At 42.9% G+C, this 23,480-nt stretch overlaps 1 protein-coding gene across 1 annotated transcript in view; it reads right to left on the reverse strand.

Moving 5' to 3' along the window:
• The window catches only part of FERMT1 (FERM domain containing kindlin 1), a 323,796-nt gene that overhangs the window by 215,794 nt on the left and 84,522 nt on the right, over positions 1–23,480 (reverse strand). Inside the window, exons 3-4 of the mRNA XM_078649519.1 lie at positions 4,895–5,128; positions 3,315–3,455 (exon numbers count right to left, since the gene is read on the reverse strand). Coding sequence (XP_078505645.1) covers positions 3,315–3,455; positions 4,895–5,128 — 375 coding nt within the window. The remainder of the gene's footprint in view (positions 1–3,314; positions 3,456–4,894; positions 5,129–23,480) is intronic.

Genomic DNA, 23,480 nt, shown 5'->3' on the forward strand with positions numbered 1-23,480 from the left:
GGGGACCACCATTTAAAACGGGAGGAGTAAGGGATTAACTTTTTGAGAATAGCAAGTAGCAAACCATCACTAATACTACTACAGCTACCAAAAAGTGCTACTCTCTCTTAAGCTACACATCTTGCCGGGGCCACTGGCAGTGATGTAACTTAATTTGCAATAAGTTGTGTGGTTGGATGATAAAGTGTGCGGTTAAAACGTTATCAAACCCCCCCCAACCACAAACTACATATTACATAGTCATAGTATTCACTTATATGTGGAAACATAACACCCACTGGATTGCTATGAATAGTAAAATGGCTGTCAGTGGAGAAGGAGTCAGTCAAGGAATTGCTCAATCTCTTTTGTTCAGACTGTTTGAACCCCTATGCATCCTTTTTGCTCCTTCCTGTCCAAGGGAGTAAAGGCCCAATATAGTCAAACTAATACACTGAACATGTGTCCACATAATCACTCTAACTTAAAATTGTGTGGATTAAGACACCACTCTGTATAAGCCCTGAAGGTGGTACTGGTGTGGGTCTTGACATGTATTCCCCCTATGGGGTCTTCTCATTACCCTCACGGCATTTCAGACCACTTCCCACTGACAGGCATTTACCCAGTTATTTAACCCCATTAAAGACTATCAGGGGGTTATTTACCTCCAATTACCCTTTTAAACCCCAAAGGAAATGAGAAAGAGAAAGGTTTGACTTTTCTTGGTGCCTGCTTAAGTGCAGAGCCATACCTCTGTTGCATTCATGCACTTCCATTGTACCCAAGTAATTGTAACTCATCGTTTCTGGTTGAAGAACAGCATTGTATCAAAAAAAATAAAACTTTGTTCAGTGTTCATTTGAATTTAACATGACAATAAAGATACGGTCATCGCTCGGGATTGCCATTTTTAGCTAATTGGCTGCTATGAATTGTAGTGAGAAGAATCTGACTGCGCACAAAATAATTCTTGAACCTTGAACAAGGATTGTGCATCCATTGCAGCTTAGTAGAACACGCCAATTATGGAGAAAGAATCAGAAATATGGGTTCAGTTCACAAAGATGCTTCTATGACTTGGTGCAACGTAACTCTTGTGTACTGCTGATGTTTCTGAAATAAGTCACACCTTTTAATGAAGGAAAACTTTGGGCCTTATTCACAAAGGTGCATTTGCATGGGATCTCCTCATGTGTACATCTACAACCAAATGTAGGTGTAATTATCCTCATGGGTGGAACTCACTATTTAAGTATGTAGATTTACACCTAGATGTAGACCTTTTATTCCCTGCCTACTCAAATGAAGGGTGAGGAATCTTACAACGAAAATTATGAGTGTAATGTTACTATTATTAACTTTCTGCCTTAATGTGGCCATAGAATATGTGCCACAGAAAGAATTAGGGATTTTAAGAAAATTGATTTTAGAATAATAAAATATTGTTTTAGATTAAAAATAATTAGAACACAGTTTCCCAAACTCGTATTCACCCTGGGGCTACCACAGTAAAAAGGGATAACACAACACCAGAAAAGCTTAACATAGTAATGCATCTCAATTATTCAACAGAATAGCTTACATTTATTTTTTTAATTAAACAAAATGAATTAAAATGTTAGTTTTCCATATTTTGCACTTACAGTATTATTTGTGTAGAATGTGTCACAACCTTGGATGCAAGGTATATTTTATTTGTGATTTTTTTATTTGTTTACAATATATTGTATAAAAATGTTATTATGCATATTAATAATGTAACATTTAGACATTTTGATTTACAAAAAATCAAATCAAAATAATTTAAATAAAGATCTATAAAATGTTATTTTAAATGTTATTTGATACAATTAAATTTTAAATATTTCCTTATGTGGGCTGCCCTGCCTACAATGATTTCTATGGGTGTGTATCCCAGTACCAGGGGCTGGCCATGTGAGGTGCTTGGCTTACTCCAAGACTGTACTTGACTACATTTAAGCCTTTTTCTCTGTACCACAATAGTAGCAGATTAAATGTATATTTTGTGCAATGTAATTGTTTTACAGTCAGGTAGCTGTGTATTCTGCATTAAACCCACCTATTTTGTAATAATTATTCTACATTTTGCATTACTATCAACTCTCCGTCTCACAATTACTATGAAATTCTATGTGTGCGGAGATCTCCATACAGAAAATAGGAGCGGTGGAGAACTCCTGCTGGAAGTTTGGGAATTGCAGTATGTAAAGTAATACTACTTTACATCTTCCAAAATATCCTTTGTGTATAGACCTCTTTGTGAAATGGGTTTTAAGTGTGATTGAGTAACTTTATTAGTCATAAGCTTATGTACATGTTTATGCAAAAATTACTGGTTGGAATTAAGATGTAATATGGATAAAACTATCCCCTTCCAAACACCTCAAATATATGGTGATGTTTAGGGAACTTGCATGCACAATGTGAACACTTGCTCCATCTTTTCATGTCTCTAAAGTCAATAATAAATTTTGTGGGTGAAATGTGTTGCTAATACCCGGTAAAGTGGCACGTGAGGGTGATCGACAACTTCCTACTGGTCACCCCCTTCCCCTCCTCAGGGAACACCTGCATTCCCACAGCACAACCTATAGATTTAACATGACAGAAAATATGCTACACTATTTGTTTGCAAGAGGGATCTAGGGTTGGAAAACTCTTAAAATTCAATTTCTATAAAGTAGGAATTGAAATTTCAAATTCGAACCTAAGAGTATATTTGTAGGCTGATGAATTTTTCTTGAATTGGATAATTTGACATGAAACATGAAGGAATGAGTCAAAGGAACTGGGTCTACTTAGCATCCATGGAGTAAAATAGTAATAATTAAAGAACAGTCATGCTGGCATTGGAAGGATGCTTGTGCGAACTACCTCTACAAGTCCTGAAAAAGACATATATATTTGTTAAAAAAGCCTGGTTATAGTCATGCGTTATTAATGCTGCACTATTGGGTATGAACAACAGATTGTTAAATGGGGACACTATTTGCAACATAAATTTGTCCTAATCAATAAAGGCATGCCTCTAGACCTGTACCTTCTGATCACTTTTAAATGTAGACTAAAAGGTATTTTCAAGCTCATTCTAACAAAGGTAATTGATCAAATTATTGCTGCTTGCAGTGCATGCCCCACTGCTTTCATTTCTGGATAGCCTATAGTTTTCTTCAAATAGAAAGTAAAATGCTTCAAGTAGTAAGTGTAGTAATATTCTTGTTTCGATTCTGAATACACAAGTTTAAGTTTCATACAAACGCCTTTATTTTACATAAAACCAAATTCTGAAAAAAATGTGGGCACGTGGTTACCTGGTGACCCAGGTATTGTTGAATAACCATCCAAAGTAAGGATATCTTCATCCATCGGGTCCTTGCCATCTTTTTTCTTTTTCTTTTTTACAGAACCTTCTGGTGGTTTTAACAAAGAAAGCTCTTCTGGGTGTCTAATATCTGCAAAGCAATACAAAAATAAGAAATAAAAAAGAACAGTATACATTTAAACGTGATTCTACTCGACTAGTAAGCAATTGATTTTGATTACCTAGGTTTGAAATGCTTGTTTGAACAGCACAGTGTTGGTGCTCGTGCGATTCAAGGCATAATATTACACAGTATAAACAAGAAGGACTTAGGGGCTTGTCTTTAGTACTATTTTGCTAATGCTGAGAGCGGGCGAGAGATGGCTCAGGAATGGAGCATACACCTCTTACATGTTAATTCCAGGATCATCAGTCCTAACGTATTTCGACTATAGGTAATAAACCCAACAAAAGTACAATACAGTACGATGTAAAACACAACTTAGAATACACAGAGAAAATAAAAATACATTAAAAAAGTGTAATTAAATATCTGCTCTTTTCAGTGTTGGCCCGATGGCTTTGGTAGAAATAATGTTTTTTGTGTAAAAACACATTTTTATTCAGGCATATTTTAAGATAGATCCATGATCTACTTGCTGATGGTGATATGTTCTCGTTTCAGAGCAGCGCCTTTATTCGGGGCTTGGTGATTAACTGCTTAGAAGCAATTATAAGCACGTAGCTTAAATATATGGACAGCTGGCTCTGAAAAATAGTTATCCAGTACGTTTGAAGTGGTTGCAAATAAACATGAAAGTAAGACACAGTGAATACTAAGTACATATTTGGCACAGTAAACCAACTCAAATGTGCCCCTCTTTGAAATTCCACATTACCTTTAATTTTAAATCAGGAATAATTAAAAAAAACATTTTAGCTAGCTTGTTCCATGTAAGCAAGGCACCATGTGTTCCGTGTTTTCCATTAACAAACCAGTGCATTCTATGTGTTGCTATCTTAATCCACATATTGATAAAATTGATTTGTGAAGGGAAATTCGGAGACTGGATGCAAAATGTTTGATGTATATTGATTAAGGCTCCCTGTTTTCCGTTTTTACAGATAAACACAGACAGAAAACAATGTGTTTTCTGTCAGCATTTATTTTTAAAAGTGGATAAATACAGAAAATGGCGCTGATTTTAAGTGACTCTGTGCTGTCTGATGAATTATTGATCTTGTTAAGCTATGAGTTTCATATTTTAGCACTAAACGAACGAAGGACATGAATTACACCAACTACATCTGATTCCAGCAGCGAGGCAAGGATGGGAGGGCATTAAATGCTCAGCCAAAGTGGACACAATGAAGGCAGGATGTCACAGCTTGCTGTCCGCGAGGAACCTTTTTCTCAAAAGCCGGCACAGATGACCCCAATTCCTGATTTTGACACTCCAGTGTTAGACAAATGTGCTGAGGTGCTTAAAAAGTATGTACATTGGATTCCGTGCAATCAAACCTCACGTGAATAGTCAAGTAATCTTCATATCAGACAAGTTAATGTGCTAGTATTTCCATTTGACTTACTTATAGTCCTGCAGATTTCGGCAACAGCTTTGAAGACCACCGCTGAGAAACTCACTTTCAGTCTCACCGTTTTCATGTTCGGCAAACGAAGACGCAAAAGTTTATGCTGGGGACTGAATGTAAGTTTAGCATCAGCCTGAACTCCATACTTGTCCAGGGTCCAATGAGTTTTCAAAAGCCAGCATTTTCTTTTTTCCCACCAGAGCGCATAGTCCGACCAGTCCCTTGAAACACCTGTTTGGCAAAGAAAAAAACATAACCTTTTAGGATCTTGGAAGGAGCATGCTCTTGTTTCTTTTCTGTGAAACCTTCTTGGAAATTAGCAATATACACACGATTAGTCTTTCAGGCTTTAGAACGTTGCTGAAAGCACACCAACTTGTAAAAGTCATTTACATCCATGTCCTCTGTGTGGGACCCACATTTTGCCATTAATGCCACCCCATACTAAAATACATCCTAATCTGATTTTACCGCCAAGATGGCCACTAACAACAGGAGATCGATTCCCATTGACGTGAGTGAACTCTGATTGGTCTTGGTGTGTCATAGCCGCAAAGTAAAGGTGAGTGCTATTGTGGGCAATGATGTGTCCCTGAAGAGCAAGGGTGAAGGTGGAAAACAAAAGACACACAGACCATAATTTCTGTCGGTCTGTGGTTAGCACGTCCTTAGGCAAGAGTCATCAGTGTCATTTATGGAAGATAATACATCCGGGATGATACTGTGAGCCATAGGTAAATTCCTTGTTGAGGAAAACATCAACTACGCAGTGCGCATGCAAGACTAGAATCAGGCCTGGTTCTGTGCTGTGGTATTTGTAACCATCACATATAAAGACATAGAATGGAGAATAACATGGCTAGCAGAGGATTACGTGGTGCAGAATTGTTCTCCCAAAATTGTCCTTCAGTGATGGAAAAAAATCATTAATAAAAAACATGCTTACGTTCTATACATACACCAAGGGACTTGGGGTAGCCCTCTTTATCCATTTGTCTGTCAGTGACATTTTGCTTCGGCCCACCACAACATACAGTGTGAGGCAACTGGTCAGCACTGGCTATCTTACACTGTGAGTGATGGCATTTTGACTGATCACGTGCACATTCACCTAAAAAGAAGTGCATGTCAGTGTCAAGACTGATGTAGCAGTGATCTATAGTGCATTTGGTATGTTATGCATATTTGTACAGTGCAGCTGGGAGGGTACCCTAGTGCTGAGCAGGATGAGTCTACCCACAATGAGGGCCTAGTGGGGGCACTTGAAAAGCTAGGTCTTTAGCTTCTTGCAGAATCTAATAAGTTAGGAGGAGGCTCTTATGTATAGCGGCAGGTCATTTCATGCCTTAGGAGTGATGTAGGAGAAGGCTCAACTACCAGGACTGGTTTTCTGTATGTGAGGGATTTGTACAAGTAGGAGTCCAGATGAGCAGTGTTGTTTGGAAGGTTTGCTAAAGCAGATGAGATTTTTGAGGTACGCTGGGGCAGTGGTATGTAGTGCCTTAAAAGTGTGTTAAGCAGTTTGAATTGTGCTAGTTTGAGAATGGGGAGCCGGTGGAGTCCCTTCAGGTGTGGGGTGATGCGGGCATAGTGTGGGAGATTGAGAGGGGAAACAGCCTTAACAATGTAGACAGAGCAATGCGTGCCATTTCCCTGCAACCTCCACCATGCATGCCTTAACCACGGATATGCCTTAACCACGCATTTGCGTAGTTACAGCAGTGCATGGTTGACATGTTGGGATGGTCAGGCCCAGGAGCAGGAAGGATCGGGAGAGGACCCAGTGAGGTAAGTGAGGCTGGGGACAGGTTTTGGGAAGATAGTTTTTAGAGCTCAGGAGGGTCAGGGTTTAGGGCTCAGGGGAGTGGGGGTAGTGTTTAGGGCTCGGTGGGGTTGGGTAGTGTGTATGGCTGAGAGGTGGTTGGGGTAGTGTTTAGGGCTCAGGGGGGTCGGGGTAGTGTTTAGGGCTTGGGGGGTCAGGGTAGTGTTTAGGGCTTGGAGGGACTGGGTGTGCTCAAGGGAGGATCGGGGTTTGTTTAGGGCTCAGGAGAGTCGGGTAGTATTTAGGGCTCGGGGGGGAAATCAGGGTAGTGTTTAGGGCTCAGGGCAGGGTGGTTGGGGTGTGATCTTTACCACACATCCCTTTACCATGGAATTGCGTGGTAAAGGCATGTGTCTTTGGTAAAGGCATGAGTTGGTTAGATGCATTAGTCGGATGGGGCCCCCCGAGTAGATGGACTTCATGGTGCTGACAGTTTCTTCTGGGGTGATGAGGAGCCCAGTGGTTAGCACGGATTCTTTGGATGCTATCGTCAGGTACTTGGAGAGGTCTGTCACCGTTAATTGTGGGCTGAAGTGGCTGTAAACGGCGGTCATTTTATTGCTGAAGAATAGATAAAGATTGGTACAGAGGTCCTACGAGGGGGTGATCGGGTTAGGGGAAGCCGATGGTGACGTGAAATCTTTCACAATGGCAAATATGTTTTTGCTTCTGTTGGTGCTGGCATTGATGCAGAATGCCAGAGTAGCACATTTGGTGATCTGGATCATTTGGTGGTGGCATCTCAGCGCAGATTTGAACGTGCTCCTCTCTTCAGTCACTGAAATGTTACTACCAGTACCATCGCTCACCATATAATCCTGTATACAGGAGAAGAACGGGACCCAGAGTATATGACCAATGTGGTTTGGCACTTGGCCAGGACTTCAGTCTGCCTCATAGATTAACAAACGTGAAAGGGAAAGGAGCTTCTCAATTTCAAAATGCAAGACAGCAGTTCCAGTATTCTCATGCAACAATGGTGTGTGCAATTTATCAAGAACTTAGTTTTAGTCTGTTACCATTCTTTTCTATTTTACAGGATATTGCAGTTTAGTGATGGCATATTTGTTATGTGTTAACTAATGGGTTATGCCTCTTGTTTTGGGAGGGTTGTAATTTACAGGAGGACATCTTAGTCATGTGGCTTCTTCTGAAAGGGCCTTCCCGCAGACACAAACACAGTGATTCAACACCTGCATCACCAGGCCAAGTGATCAGGTCAATAAAATGAAGCATGGGTGCTTAGGTCGCCATTCAGTTGCTGTAAAAATGTGATGCCCATGTCATCTCTATTGAACTCCATACTCAGCACAATCTGACCATTGTACCTACCAGGGCTATAGTTTAAACAATGTTAGCCTGATCTGAAAGCTTATACAGACTCTCCCCACATTTCTTTTTTAATTTCAACATTTTTAGTATGCAAACAGAATACAAACAGGTAAACTGAGGCAACAAGATCTAAGCGAGAAGATTTGTATGGACTCTTCAAATACTTCAGTTACATATATTACCCCAATTATCTATGGAGGCATTTCCATAACAGTTGAAATATAGGAATGGCATGCCAATAAAAAGGTGTATAGGAAATGTGAACAGTTTGCTTTCTATTTCTGCAGGTTAAACTACACCTTGTGCCAGATGGCGAAAGAAGAATAGACGTAGTGTTGAGGAACAGCAGAATAGAAGAGTAGGAGAGAAATGAGACTGTTAAGGGCAATAAATGTATGATTAGAGATTGTATGTGAACCTGTTAGTGGATATAAAGGGAAAGGATGTTGAGGAAGCGTAGCTGGCCTGGGTGCTGGCTAATGGAATTAAGGAATCGAGGGGAAGAATAATGAGTAATATGATGTTAAAGGTGGCTTTTTCTTCTTTAATTATCGGTCACATTTATTTCGAATTAGTCTTGATAGGTTACTGGAGTAAGTTTTCCCAAAATGTATACTGCCATTACTTCTTGTGGAGCATTGCCAGGCTCATCATGCATTTATTGATATGTTTTAGAGTTTTCTTCCAGTCAAGAAGTATTGTTAGGATTCCTAGGCCTAGGAAGAGTTCAATTAATAAAAGTCAGCATATTATGCAGATGGGGTTTGTGATTCAGCAAATATACCTAGAGCAACTTTGGTTTAATTTAAAGCTAGGTGTATATGGCTTTAGATCTTATCCCACAGGCCTTGATGTACATACAGCTATATGGCAAATGTTGGAGGTAACCTTTCTCATCTACAGAGTTCCAATATTTATTTGAATCACTTCTTTTTCAAGGGTCCTAAATCATTCAGAATCTAGATTGATCTATAAATGGAGCTATTTTAGCTGTGAATTCCAAACATTAACCCAATTAACAATTGATGTCTCTGGGAGTTTAGATTTATAATGGATAGCATCTCTTTTATTGATTTATACTCTAATAGTTTTCGCATGACATGTATATTTTAACCCCTTAACTGCTGGGCCGTCTCCCCCCAGGACAGAGCCTTGTTTTGGGTATTGCTCTTAGGGCTCCATAACTTTTTTACAACATAAGGTATCTAGACCAAAGTTGCACCTCTTCCAGCATCTTGGGGATTCTAAGGGTACCTAGTGTTTGTGACTTCTCCTGTAGGCGACCAAGAAAATACGACCAACATAGCAAAATTTGTAGTTTTGTGGGGAAAAAGTGCTCTGGATAAAAGTGTCTGTTTTTTCCCTAAAAATGAGGCCATCATCAAACAGTTTGTTGTGCTAAAGTCACCATCTTCCCAGCTCTAAGGAACATGCTGTTCTGCTCGATTTTCCCGGCCCTCTTTTGAGGAAAGGTGATTGATGGTGACTTCAGTCTCTTATCATTCCAGTGTAAGGGCCAGAGTAGTGGATAGAGCCTATTTACGAGGCACTTTGATGTAATTCTGCATCCTCCTCCCCAGATTAGAGCTTATACCTATAGGCTGGGGGATAGATTCGCTAGTATCAGGGATAATCCGTCCTTTAGTTAGGGTATTATTATACTTTCCATGGAGTTATGCTGAATTCGGGCCTGGTAGGCCTCAAACGGGAGAGACTCCATCTTTCTTTCTGCCCCGGCAGCTTGGGATGCTTCTAGGTCAAGTGTAATGTTTTAGTTACGAGGTGTTGTTCGCTTGGAGAGAACCGGTTCAGGCCGGCCCTTGTCGAAGGATTGTATTTTTCTTCATGCCGAAGACACAACATCAGGCCGGCCGGCTGGGAACGTGTCCTTGGTACGGGGAGGTACAAGAATTTGGTGGGCGGCAGGTTACTGGCTGGAATTTTCCATGAAGAAACACGCTTCTATATTAGTGAAAGCCCGAGATAGTTGTGTGGTCAGTTCGTAGGCGGCATCTAGCCGTTAGTAGCAAACCTATTACTTATTCCAGGGAAGACAGACACCATTCTAAAAGTGGAGAAGAATCGAGAGACAGATACTCTCCTAGCAGAACAGCCAGGGAAGGAGAGTAGCCGATGAGAGGAAGGTCCCAGGGGCTTGGAGAAGGGTGAAGGGAACAGTGCATAGCGGTGCAGCCGTGTACCCGTGATTGCGGAGGTGTGACTTCAAGACGAGCCAAGACCCAGACGAGAGGGGAACCTAGATGACTGCTGAGTGTGGACTGCATATTAATAAGGTGATGTCGACCCTTTCTTAGTAGAGCGTACAACCTAATCTTTTACTTTTCTTTGCAGGCTATGTGTTGTAGTATGGTGTTATATGTTTGTTTTGCATAATGGGAAATAAAGTACCCCAGTTCTTAGTGAACCGACATGTGCTGTGTGTTCTTGTATGAGAGGGTAACCTATTCTTCTAGTCAGATGCTGCTATGTGAACAGATGCTAACCCTGATCAGGTAAGTGGTAACTGAATAAGGGAGAGAGGAGCCCCTTGAATTAACGACCCCGCTGCACATTATCTAAATTGGCAACGGTTGTGTGATCCGGGACATTGTAGTTCTATAACCCTGATGAATAGTGAGATCGATCCCTCTATATAATGGTAATCATAGGATAAGCTGCCGTCTGGGTAGGTTGTTTGGGTCTGTATGAGACCGCGAGATCGCCGATTATGATACTGCCGTCTGGGTAGAGAGATCTGGGTTCGTGTGGGACCGCGAGATCGCCGATTCTGATACTGCCGTCTGGGTAGAGAGATCTGGGTTCGTGTGGGACCGCGAGATCGCCGATTCTGATACTGCCGTCTGGGTAGAGAGATCTGGGTTCGTGTGGGACCGCGAGATCGCCGATTCTGATACTGCCGTCTGGGTAGAGAGATCTGGGTTCGTGTGGGACCGCGAGATCGCCGATTCTGATACTGCCGTCTGGGTAGAGAGATCTGGGTTCGTGTGGGACCGCGAGATCGCCGATTCTGATACTGCCGTCTGGGTAGAGGGATCTGGGTTCGTAAGGGACCGCGAGATCGCCGATTCTGATACTGCCGTCTGGGTAGAGAGATCTGGGTTCGTGTGGGACCGCGAGATCGCCGATTCTGATACTGCCGTCTGGGTAGAGAGATCTGGGTTCGTATGGGACCGCGAGATCGCCGATTCTGATACTGCCGTCTGGGTAGAGAGGTCTGGGCTCGAATGGGACCGCGAGGCCGCCGATTCTGATACTGCCGTCTGGGTAGAGAGGTCTGGTTTCGAATGGGACCGCGAGGCCGCCGATTCTGATACTGCCGTCGGGGTAGAGAGGTCTGGGTTCGAATGGGACCGCGAGGCCACTGATTGCTAATATTATAGGAGGTACATGGTATGCATCTTAGGAATTCCCTGTCCTTAGGGGGTAGATACCTGTTGTGAATAGGTCCTAGGGAGGGGCAGAGGGTAACGTTTTGGCTGGGTTAGTAAGGCTCTGATGAGCTGGTTCTATCTAATCTGAGAACCCAAGCAGAACATTTGGCGTCACGAACCGTTTACGTAGCCTGTGTGCGTCGTTGTTGTCTGTCTATTTGTCCTCGGCGTGTACGTGCTTTCGTTTGTGTATTCTTTTTCTATTTTGTGTGTGTAGTTTTGTTTTGTCGACATGTTTTTGAGAAAGTCGAAATCTGTTTTTAAGTTACCTGTTGATATTCCCGGCTGGGATTCAACGCCTTATGAGGCCTTGACCCGCGAGTGGGCTGATTCTACTGGTTTGAGTGAAAATTGGAATTCTTGTCTGGGGCTGGCGGAGCCGGATGATGTGATTTCCTGTTTGCAGAAGGCGCCGGTTGCGAAGGGTGATGAGCTTCCTATTTTGGGACGCAGGGGTTGGATTGTCTTGTCTGCGTACAGACTTGTACATGAGAGGTTGTTGAAATTGCAGAAGGAGCATGTAGAAATGGAACGGACGTTTGTTGAAATTCAGAATGATCGTACTTTGTTGCGGTGTCAAAATAAATTGCTTGCCGACAAGCTTGAGACGTATCAGACTATCGCCGAAAGGGCGGCTGTGCGGATTGCACGTTATAAATACAAAACTCGTCGGGGTCACGTTTCTAAACGGAAAGTGCGATTGGTCGTGGTGAAAGCCGGACTGGATTGGAATCCTGATGAATGGGATGGTAATATCTGGAATTCGAGTGATTCTCGTTCCTCAGATGAGGAGTCTAACTACCGCGAGTCTTCTCGCTCCGGACAGGCTTTTAAGTCTGCTTCTTGTGCTACAGATGTTGAGTCCCGCGACTACGATCGCGTGGCGCCGCGGCCAGGGCGACTGACGCTGGAATCTGGGGACCACGGTTCGATCCCCGGCTCCGGCGGCAGGTTAGCCCAGCACCATGTGACTCTGGGCAATAGCTCGCTTAATCTTCCCGACGGCCCCCCAGCGCCTAGAGACCCTTACGGGTGATTGTGCGCTTTACAAATGTGGACTTTACTTTTTTTACTTTTTTTGCATTCTGTTGATAATTCTCATACGGATTGTTCTCCTGGGTTTCCTTCTCAGGCTCCTTCTGGTGCTCTTCCTGCGGTCTCTGCACATCCTGTTTTTCGTAGAAAGTTGCAGCAGGCTCCCGGTAATCCGAACGGTATTCCTTTGGATTCTTTGGAGGATTTTACTCAACAGGAAATTAGTGATATTTTGCAGCGATTTCGACAGCGCGCTGGTGAGACCTTGCTTACGTGGATGGTGCGCCTTTATGAACTGGGCGCTGCTGGCATTATGTTGGATGCTGGCGATTCTTTGAAATTCTGTTCCTTGAGTTCGGATTCTACTGTACAAGATCATTTTCGTAATTATAATGGTGGTGGTCAAATCAGTTTGCTTCAGTTGGCGACTGAGGGGTGGAATCAAAAGTACCCTACTGAATCTGACTGGCCTGTGAATGACAAGCCGTGGTATACATTGCGCGATGCTGCACAACGTCTCAAAGAGGAGGTGATGAAAACTGCGATTTTTTTGAGTACTGCTGACAGATTACTTGATGGTTTGTTGACGTCTTCTGTGCGGAATCGTATTATTCGTTCCTCCCCGGTTGCTTATAAGCAGGTCATGATGACCTTATTGATCAATCAGACTGGTAATGCGTTATCTATGGTACTGGAATCTGTGCGCCAGCTCGGTGAGCTGGGTGACTGGTTTAAACCTGACCGTCAGTCTCGGCCTGACACTCGTACTCCTGGAGACAATAAGCTTACTAGACGTGACATGTTTATGGCACTTCTGGCTGATGGTGTGAGGAAGGAGGATATTGATGGTGAAACTACTTCTCGTTTGTGGGACTTGTTTCGCAAGCGCGGTTTGGATCGAAAGGAAGGTGCCCGGCGTGTGCGGACGAATGAGTGTGATCGTGAGTATTCTGATGACAGCGGTGATGACAACCGACGTGTGCGCTCTGATCGTCGTGATGATCGACGATATGTACGTGATGCGTCCCCTCGTCATGGAAGAGAGCGAGTGAGAGAGGGGGAGAGAGAAAGGGGGAGAGATGATTATGGTAACAGCCAACGTAGAGATGAAAGAGATCAGTCCCCTGAGTTGAGGAGGAGGGAGGATCGACACAGATTTTCTGATCGAAATTCACAGTATAATGCGGAGGACAGGAATCCATTTCGTAAGGGAGATGGATATGAACATGATATATTGATACCTGAGAAACGTGAGAACCTTTATCCTGATTTGTCCTGGATGATAGAACGCAGTAAAAACGACTAGGAAGTAGGTCAAGCTCCCGTACACAGATGGGCTCACCGAGATAATAGACCCTATGTAGATATTGAAATTTTTTGGAGACATCGTAATATTCAAAGGGCCCGAGCATTGGTAGATACAGGAGCGGAGGCCACTCTTATTCATGGAAAATCAAAGAAATTTAAAGGCCAATTTTTTACAATTACTGGTTTAGGTGGGAAGGAAACTCCCGCAGTACAAACTACAATTGAAATGCGAATAGGCAGAATTCCTAGAAAAGAATATTCTGTATTAGTCGTGCCCCTCGTAGAGTATATAATTGGAATTGACATTTTGAAAGGAATGACTTTACATTTGGATGATGGATGTTATCAATTTGGAACTAAACATTATATATCGTCCAGACCCGTACGGGTTGGTCGTTTAAGAATGCCCCCCATAAAGATTCCCCAGGCGACAAAAGTGGTTTGCCAGAAGCAGTATCGTATTCCAGGTGGTCATGAAGAAATTAGTACCACTATTCAGGATTTGGTGGATGCAGGAGTTATAACTCCGGTTACTTCTGCCTGGAATAATCCTGTTTGGCCCGTGCGTAAGAGTGATAACTCCTGGCGCATGACTGTTGATTATCGAGAATTAAACAAGTATACGCCCCCTTTGACTGACGCAGTACCGGATATCATTACTTTAAATGAAAGAATTCAAAAGCATCCAGGTACATGGTATGCGTCCATTGATATTGCTAATGCTTTCTTTTCAATCCCGATTGCCCCTGAATGCCAGGAACAATTCAGTTTTACATGGAACGGACGTCAAATGACGTTTCGAAGTCTTCCCCAGGGCTATGTGCATAGTCCTACGATATGTCACCGGCTGGTGGCAGAGCATTTGGCTGAGGTACCTGTACATTCGAAAATTCAGATATGTCATTATATTGATGATGTTCTGATTCAAGGTGAAACACAAGATGAAGTTCAGACCCAATTAGATAAAATCCTTGAGTGTTTGCGTGAGAAAGGTTGGGAAATCAACCCGGATAAATTACAAGGTCCATCCCAGACTGTAAAATGTTTGGGTATTAATTGGCATGAAGGTCACAGAGAGGTGATTCCACAAGTAAAACAAAAGATTCTTGATTTTGCAGTTCCGAGGAATAGGAAAGAAGCCCAAAGCTTCATCGGCTTATTTGGTTTTTGGCGCCAGCATATTCCTCATTTGAGTCAAATATTGGCCCCCTTGTATCGAGTCACTCGTAAAAAGAATGCGTTTGAATGGGGTAAACCACAGCAAGATGCGTTTAGTTTGGCAAAAGAAGCGATTCAGTATGCCCTGGATTTATGGCCTGTGTGCGATGGTGATGTGGATTTGAATGTGTCTGTGCAAGGCCTTTATGCAAATTGGAGTTTGTGGCAAAAACAAGGCAGAAGTAAAGTACCATTAGGTTTTTGGACTAAAAAGTTACCCGATGCTGGTGAGCGTTATACACCTTTTGAGAAACAGTTGCTTGCATGTTATTGGGCTTTGGTGGATACCGAGCAATTAACTTTGGGACATGATGTGGTCCTGCGACCTGAAATTCCTATCATGCAGTGGGTTTTGAGTTCACCGAAAACTCACAGAATTGGACATGCTCAGGAGGCGAGTGTGATTAAATGGAAATGGTACATACAGGACAGGGCACGTGTGAGACCAAAGGGAGTTGCATCCTTGCATGAGCAGGTGGCGCGGGCACCATCGGTTGAGACAGAGAGTGAATGCTCCGTACCTTTAGTACAGGAATCCCCTGTCAAGTGGGGTAAGCCATTTGATGATTTGTCCCTGGAGGACAGAAACCACGTTTGGTTTACTGATGGTTCGGCAAGGTTCATAGGGACAAACGACACTGGAAGGCAGTGTCCTATAATCCGATCACACAAAAGTTGCTGAGTACAACTGGTGAGGGAAAGAGCAGCCAATTTGCTGAGCTTTATGCTGTTTATCAAGTTCTGAAGCAAGAGTTACCTGGCACATGTCATATTTTTACTGATTCCTGGTCCACTGCCAATGGATTGGCAGTTTGGTTACCGACTTGGCATTCCCATAATTGGGAATTGCATTCAAAAGAACTGTGGGGGAAAGAATTATGGCAAGAGATTTGGGACATGCTCCCGCAAAGTACTGTTACAATCTTTCACGTGGATGCTCATACCCCAATAGACTCCCTTGACAAATTTTTTCATAATATTGCAGATGAACAATCTAAAATTGCTGAGGCAATGGTGGACATGCAGGATTCTGATATGGAAGGATTGGCGAAATGGGCCCACCAGAAAGCAGGACATTATGGAGAGAAAGCCACTAGCAGGTGGGCCGCTGATCGAGGAATTTATATTCCTTTAGATTTAATCAAAGACATTATTTTGCATTGTCCCATTTGTCAGCATGCTAGACAGCGGAAAGTGCCTCAAATTGTTAAAGGTCATTTACATCGCGGGAAACTGCCCGCTCAAATTTGGCAAATTGACTATATTGGTCCACTTCCTATGAGTAAAAACTGTCAATACATTTGCACCATTGTGGATACATACAGTGGCCTGTTAGTGGCCCTCCCCTGTAAACAAGCTACCCAAGTGAATACAATTAAGACATTGGAATTGATTATGCTGTATTATGGTGTCCCCTTCCAAATTCAATCTGATAATGCATCCCATTTTTGTGGAAGATTGGTACAGGAATTTTGTGTGGAGAATAATATTGAATGGGTGTTTCATATACCATATTATCCTCAGGCCTCGGGACTCATTGAGCAGATGAACGGTTTGCTGAAACATCAACTGTGTAAGCTAACCGGCGACCGCTATAGGAATTGGAGGGACTATTTATTTCAGGCCTTGTTAATTTTGAATAATCGTCCCTTTCTAAGTGCTGAATCTCCATTGATGCGTTTGTTTCCTCCAAATGTCGATGCAAAGCCCAATCAAATTGGTGACCCTGTGATATACTGGGAAATTACCCCCGGAGCACTGGCTCCATGCAGAGCGACCCCGGGGTCGGCAGGTCTAGACCTGCATGCCATGAATGATACTACTGTGAAGAGTAAAGATTGAGTCATCATTGAAACCGGTGTTGGTGTCTGTATACCCACTGGAAATTTTGGATTAATCGCCCCTAGATCGGGGCTGGCTGTGAAAGGTATTCAAGTGCTCGGAGGAGTCATTGACAGTGACTATCAGGGAGAGATTAAGGTGCTCCTGCTGAATAGCAGTGAGGTTGATTTACCGATTCATAAAACTGACCGAATTGCTCAATTGTTGATAATGCCTGTTTTCAGTGGTGAGATCACAAAAGGCACTGCCCCAACGTTGCTAACTGTACGAGGACAAAAAGGATTCGGCTCCACGGATAATCCTGGAGCTAGAGTTTGGGTGCAATCGCCTAAGAATCCCCCTGAACAAGCTGAGATTATTGCAACCGGTCATGATAATACTGTTCTAGTCATGAGACCAGGGAAAGATAGCTGGGAAGCTGTCCCAGCTGACAAATGTTACCTACGAGAATGAATAATGCCTGTCTTTGATTTTCTTTCAGATCATTCTCTGGACTGTTGCTGCAGGATGTGTCGGCGTTGGACTCCTTTTGGACTGCTACGATGGGGGAGGAGGGAACCCATCAACCCGGGCTGATTTGAGAACCCGGATGCCGCGTTCCTTTGCTGCGTGGGATTCATCATCGAACTTTTGGACTACTTTGGCCAAACGAGTGACTAATGCCCCTCATTTTTGTTTAACGCCGATGCGGTCGGTGACTGACATTCTAGCAACTTGTTTAGTAGCTGTCCCTGCTTCATTGGAGACTTTGGCCCATATTTTCAATGTATCGAATGCCCGTCCTAATGTCCTTTTGGGAGACGTTGCTACACATGAATACTGCCCTTTATGTACTGAGTTGTCCGATTCAACACCCTTGATCCAGTCCCAGATAATAACTTATAATATCACGCAGGGTGATTTATGCTTCTTTCTTACTTGTGATCCTAATGCTATTTCTGAGTGTGTGCGTTTAAAATTGAAAGGTGCTACATCATTCACAGCTCATGAAAGGACTTTGTGCTTCCGAAGATCACCGAAATTATGTACCTCTGTTCAAAATAATATGACTTGTAAGAGTTTAGTGGTGACCCCCAGTCATTACCGTACAATGCTGCTACCATCTGGTTGGCTCTTCTCTTGTGGTAATACATCCTGGCCATATATTCCCGCGAACATTTCCGGAGGCCCTTGTGCCATTACCAGACTGAGTTTGTTGATGTTCTCCTCACATCCTCATGCTAATTCCCGTGTGATCCGAGATGCTGTAATGTTACAGGAGGACTGTGATTCGTCTATGCATTTATATTCCAAATCTGAATCCCTTAGCTTAGCTTTCTCAATTGTTGGTGTTCCTGCCTTGGCGGTCTATAATGCCAAGTCTATTGGGAAAATGGCCTGCTGGATGGTAAAATCCATTAATCATACTTCTACGATTTTGTCTGACATACTATTAGACGCCCAGGGTGAACGTAGAGCTATCTTGCAGAACCGGGCGGCTATTGATTATCTTTTGCTTAAACATGGACATGATTGTTCTGATTTTGAGGGTCTTTGTTGTTTTAACCTGTCTGACCATACAAAATCCATTCAGGCTCATATTGACAAACTTCATGACTTGACGGAAGAGGTTAGAAAACACATTGACCAGGGCTGGTTTGACTGGCTCTTTAATTGGCTACCTGATTTACATATGTTGCGTCAAATATTAGGGGGGATCTTAATTACTATTAGCATTCTGATTGCTATCTGTTGCTTTATTCAGTGTATTCCTTCTCTACTTCAATACTGCAAACCTGGTACTAGACATAGATCAGTTAGTTTTGTTTCCTATTATTCTTCCACAGATGTTAGTTCTGTTTGATGAATGTATAATAGACTGAAGTCAAGGGTGAAATGTTCTGCTCGATTTTCCCGGCCCTCTTTTGAGGAAAGGTGATTGATGGTGACTTCAGTCTCTTATCATTCCAGTGTAAGGGCCAGAGTAGTGGATAGAGCCTATTTACGAGGCATTTTGATGTAATTCTGCATCCTCCTCCCCAGATTAGAGCTTATACCTATAGGCTGGGGGATAGATTCGCTAGTATCAGGGATAATCCGTCCTTTAGTTAGGGTATTATTATACTTTCCATGGAGTTATGCTGAATTCGGACCTGGTAGGCCTCAAACGGGAGAGACTCCATCTTTCTTTCTGCCCCGGCAGCTTGGGATGCTTCTAGGTCAAGTGTAATGTTTTAGTTACGAGGTGTTGTTCGCTTGGAGAGAACCGGTTCAGGCCGGCCCTTGTCGAAGGATTGTATTTTTCTTCATGCCGAAGACACAACATCAGGCCGGCCGGCTGGGAACGTGTCCTTGGTACGGGGAGGTACAAGAATTTGGTGGGCGGCAGGTTACTGGCTGGAATTTTCCATGAAGAAACACGCTTCTATATTAGTGAAAGCCCGAGATAGTTGTGTGGTCAGTTCGTAGGCGGCATCTAGCCGTTAGTAGCAAACCTATTACTTATTCCAGGGAAGACAGACACCATTCTAAAAGCGGAGAAGAATCGAGAGACAGATACTCTCCTAGCAGAACAGCCAGGGAAGGAGAGTAGCCGATGAGAGGAAGGTCCCAGGGGCTTGGAGAAGGGTGAAGGGAACAGCGCATAGCGGTGCAGCCGTGTACCCGTGATTGCGGAGGTGTGACTTCAAGACGAGCCAAGACCCAGACGAGAGGGGAACCTAGATGACTGCTGAGTGTGGACTGCATATTAATAAGGTGATGTCGACCCTTTCTTAGTAGAGCGTACAACCTAATCTTTTATTTTCTTTGCAGGCTATGTGTTGTAGTATGGTGTTATATGTTTGTTTTGCATAATGGGAAATAAAGTACCCCAGTTCTTAGTGAACCGACATGTGCCGTGTGTTCTTGTATGAGAGGGTAACCTATTCTTCTAGTCAGATGCTGCTATGTGAACAGATGCTAACCCTGATCAGGTAAGTGGTAACTGTATAAGGGAGAGAGGAGCCCCTTGAATTAACGACCCCGCTGCACATTATCTAAATTGGCAACCGTTGTGTGATCCGGGACATTGTAGTTCTATAACCCTGATGAATAGTGAGATCGATCCCTCTATATAATGGTAATCATAGGATAAGCTGCCGTCTGGGTAGGTTGTCTGGGTCTGTATGAGACCGCGAGATCGCCGATTCTGATACTGCCGTCTGGGTAGAGAGATCTGGGTTCGTGTGGGACCGCGAGATCGCCGATTCTGATACTGCCGTCTGGGTAGAGAGATCTGGGTTCGTGTGGGACCGCGAGATCGCCGATTCTGATACTGCCGTCTGGGTAGAGAGATCTGGGTTCGTGTGGGACCGCGAGATCGCCGATTCTGATACTGCCGTCTGGGTAGAGAGATCTGGGTTCGTGTGGGACCGCGAGATCGCCGATTCTGATACTGCCGTCTGGGTAGAGAGATCTGGGTTCGTGTGGGACCGCGAGATCGCCGATTCTGATACTGCCGTCTGGGTAGAGGGATCTGGGTTCGTATGGGACCGCGAGATCGCCGATTCTGATACTGCCGTCTGGGTAGAGAGATCTGGGTCCGTGTGGGACCGCGAGATCGCCGATTCTGATACTGCCGTCTGGGTAGAGAGATCTGGGTTTGTATGGGACCGCGAGATCGCCGATTCTGATACTGCCGTCTGGGTAGAGAGGTCTGGGCTCGAATGGGACCGCGAGGCCGCCGATTCTGATACTGCCGTCTGGGTAGAGAGGTCTGGGTTCGAATGGGACCGCGAGGCCGCTGATTCTGATACTGCCGTCGGGGTAGAGAGGTCTGGGTTCGAATGGGACCGCGAGGCCACTGATTGCTAATATTATAGGAGGTACATGGTATGCATCTTAGGAATTCCCTGTCCTTAGGGGGTAGATACCTGTTGTGAATAGGTCCTAGGGAGGGGCAGAGGGTAACGTTCTGGCTGGGTTAGTAAGGCTCTGATGAGCTGGTTCTATCTAATCTGAGAACCCAAGCAGAACACATGCAGAGCTGAATATAAAAAAAAAGGTTTACCACAGTTTTGGCATTTTTCAAAGAGGTAGTCCATTGTGCTCTCAACCTATTTCCAGTTTGTGATGAAAACCAGTGTGAAACCCATGGATGATCCAGGAAAGCTATAGATTTCTGGAAAGTAGACACATTTCTGAATTAATCAAGGGGTAATATATGTAGTTCCCTTGAGGTTTTCACAAAGAAATAAAGAAATATTATGAGTACAAACAATCTATTTGTGACAACATTTTCATCTGTAGCATTTTGTCACAATGTTAGATTTACAAAAGCAGTATACCATTACGTCCGCATGACCCTTGTGGTTGAAGGAATGTATAAGGTTTGTAGGCTGTCTAAAAATCCATGTTACCGAGAGTCAACAACCGAGTAGCACTGTACAATGGTTTTTTATTATGTAGAGTGAAAATGGGTATCAAGGAAACCTATGTATTTTTGGAATGAGCACTAGTTATTCACACATCTCTGAATTTCTAGGCACATGTACAAGCATACGATTTAGAGGGTGTTTTTCAAAATGTCCTCTTTTTTACACATTGGCATAAATTTGGAAGGTAAACAAGAAAATTGGAAATCTCTCGGAATAACCAAAATGTAATTTATATTGCCGACGTCGAATCTGCAGCCAATTCACCTCCTTCGGCTTTGTATTTTTAGTACGGACCCGGCGAGGGAGTTCGTGGACAGCTTACGTCATTTGCATTAACCCCTAGATTAATGAATCACCAAAAAAGGTTTAAACATGGGTTATTATCAAACTCGTGAAATACAATGCATCATCCTTTATGAGTATAGGCAACATGCATGGGAATGGAACACGATGTTCCCGATAGGCAGGAGATATTCCTCCAGGTAAATTCGGCAGGAACATCCCCTGTTATATATATATATTTTTTAGACCTTTGCCGCATTAGGATGGAGGTGGGCGTAATAAGTTTGATCAGAGTATTGCTCTTCCCGCTTGTACTTTAAAATTCTCAGTATTTATAGCTGAGAACTCGAAGTACATATGCGATACTTTCTAAAGAAAACATCCCAATAGGAAATAGGGGGAACACAGGATGTGCGGCATCCCTTAATGAAATTATGGGGCAATGATGGGGCATATATACACATAAATATCGATTGTGTTTTGTTTTACAGAATTTCAGGTCGTGCCGCATATAGACGGTATAAAGGGCCTAATATGTATGAACTACCAAGACGAAGAGGCATATCCCTCACTTCTATTTAACAGTTGAAATTCATTCGCACCTACAGACAGTAATTTATGGTGAGTGTTAATGCTAAGTTTGATTTAAGTAAAGACATTAAGCAGTAGGAGTAGGGAACAGACTTTAATATATATATATATATATATATCTCTTATCTTTTCTTACACTAGAAAGCGAAGAAGAAAGAGCAAGAAGGTTGGCTGTACTACTAGAACCAATAAAGTTGAAGCGCAGTTTCTGAACCTTCAGGCCAAAGTTTAGCCGTAACGTCCGATCGTCCTTTAGGTAGGCGGATCTATGGGGATGTGTGACAGAGGAGATATGTAGGGCTTCTTAAAGTATTTGGCTCTAGTTGACAGTGTGACTTTCTGTCCCAAGTTAAACTAATATGTCGCGTTGGAGCCTTAAGGAGCCCCGCAGATTGGAAATTAATGAAACCATCAAAACCTACCTCTTGATTTCACGAGGTGGGTAATTTGTATGTTGTCGAGAAAATATGGGGGAAGGAATAATAAATAATCACCCGAATGACGAGATGTGTGTAAAATAGGGGCATGTCTGGTTTTATTTGGACCTTACGGACAATTATGTACCGCATTTTCATTCTTAATGTTAGTGATATGTATAAAATCTACTGTATTTTTATAAAATGAGTTTTAAATATGTATGTTGATATTTACACCTATGTTCTGTTCTTATTAGGTTTTTAACATGCTTGATTGCAAGAGAGACTATTATCACTTTTTGTCTTGAAGATGGTGGTTTTTATCAGGAGAATACCACCGAAACGCGTTGACGCCTTTGTGGTTGTATAGTTGGTTGTATTCTAAGGAACATGTCCATGTCCAATAGATAACACTGTTGACGGACATCTGGACAAAACAAAAAGGAATGAATTCCACGTGGAACAACCCAAATATGATGTGATTTATTGTTTGCACCTTGTTTTTTTTGTCTCTCATTTATGATATTTTTATGGTATTGTGATTTTTAATGTATGTTGTGAACCTGATCACTTAGTGATCTTTGTGAAACAGCAACATTTGTTTTTAATAAAAAGATTTATATTTTATTCATAAGTTTGGCAGCGATATTTGTGTGTATTATAGTTGCCGATTAGGGTCCAGTTTCCTGAACTGTGTATGCAAGGATTGTGTGCTTTCCGCCCATTTAGTATTGGGTATCAGTAGAGATCGTTCGTGTGAACGTTTTGGTTATCCCGAGAGATTTCCAATTTTCTTGTTTACCTGTGGTACCCCTTCTCTTAGGTAGTGGTGTCGCTCCCTGTTCTGTCAAGCATAAATTAGAAAGGCACAAATGCAGTGAAATCCAA

This window comes from Lissotriton helveticus, chromosome 6 (assembly GCF_964261635.1).
Source record: "Lissotriton helveticus chromosome 6, aLisHel1.1, whole genome shotgun sequence".
NCBI classification, from domain to species: domain Eukaryota; kingdom Metazoa; phylum Chordata; class Amphibia; order Caudata; family Salamandridae; genus Lissotriton; species Lissotriton helveticus.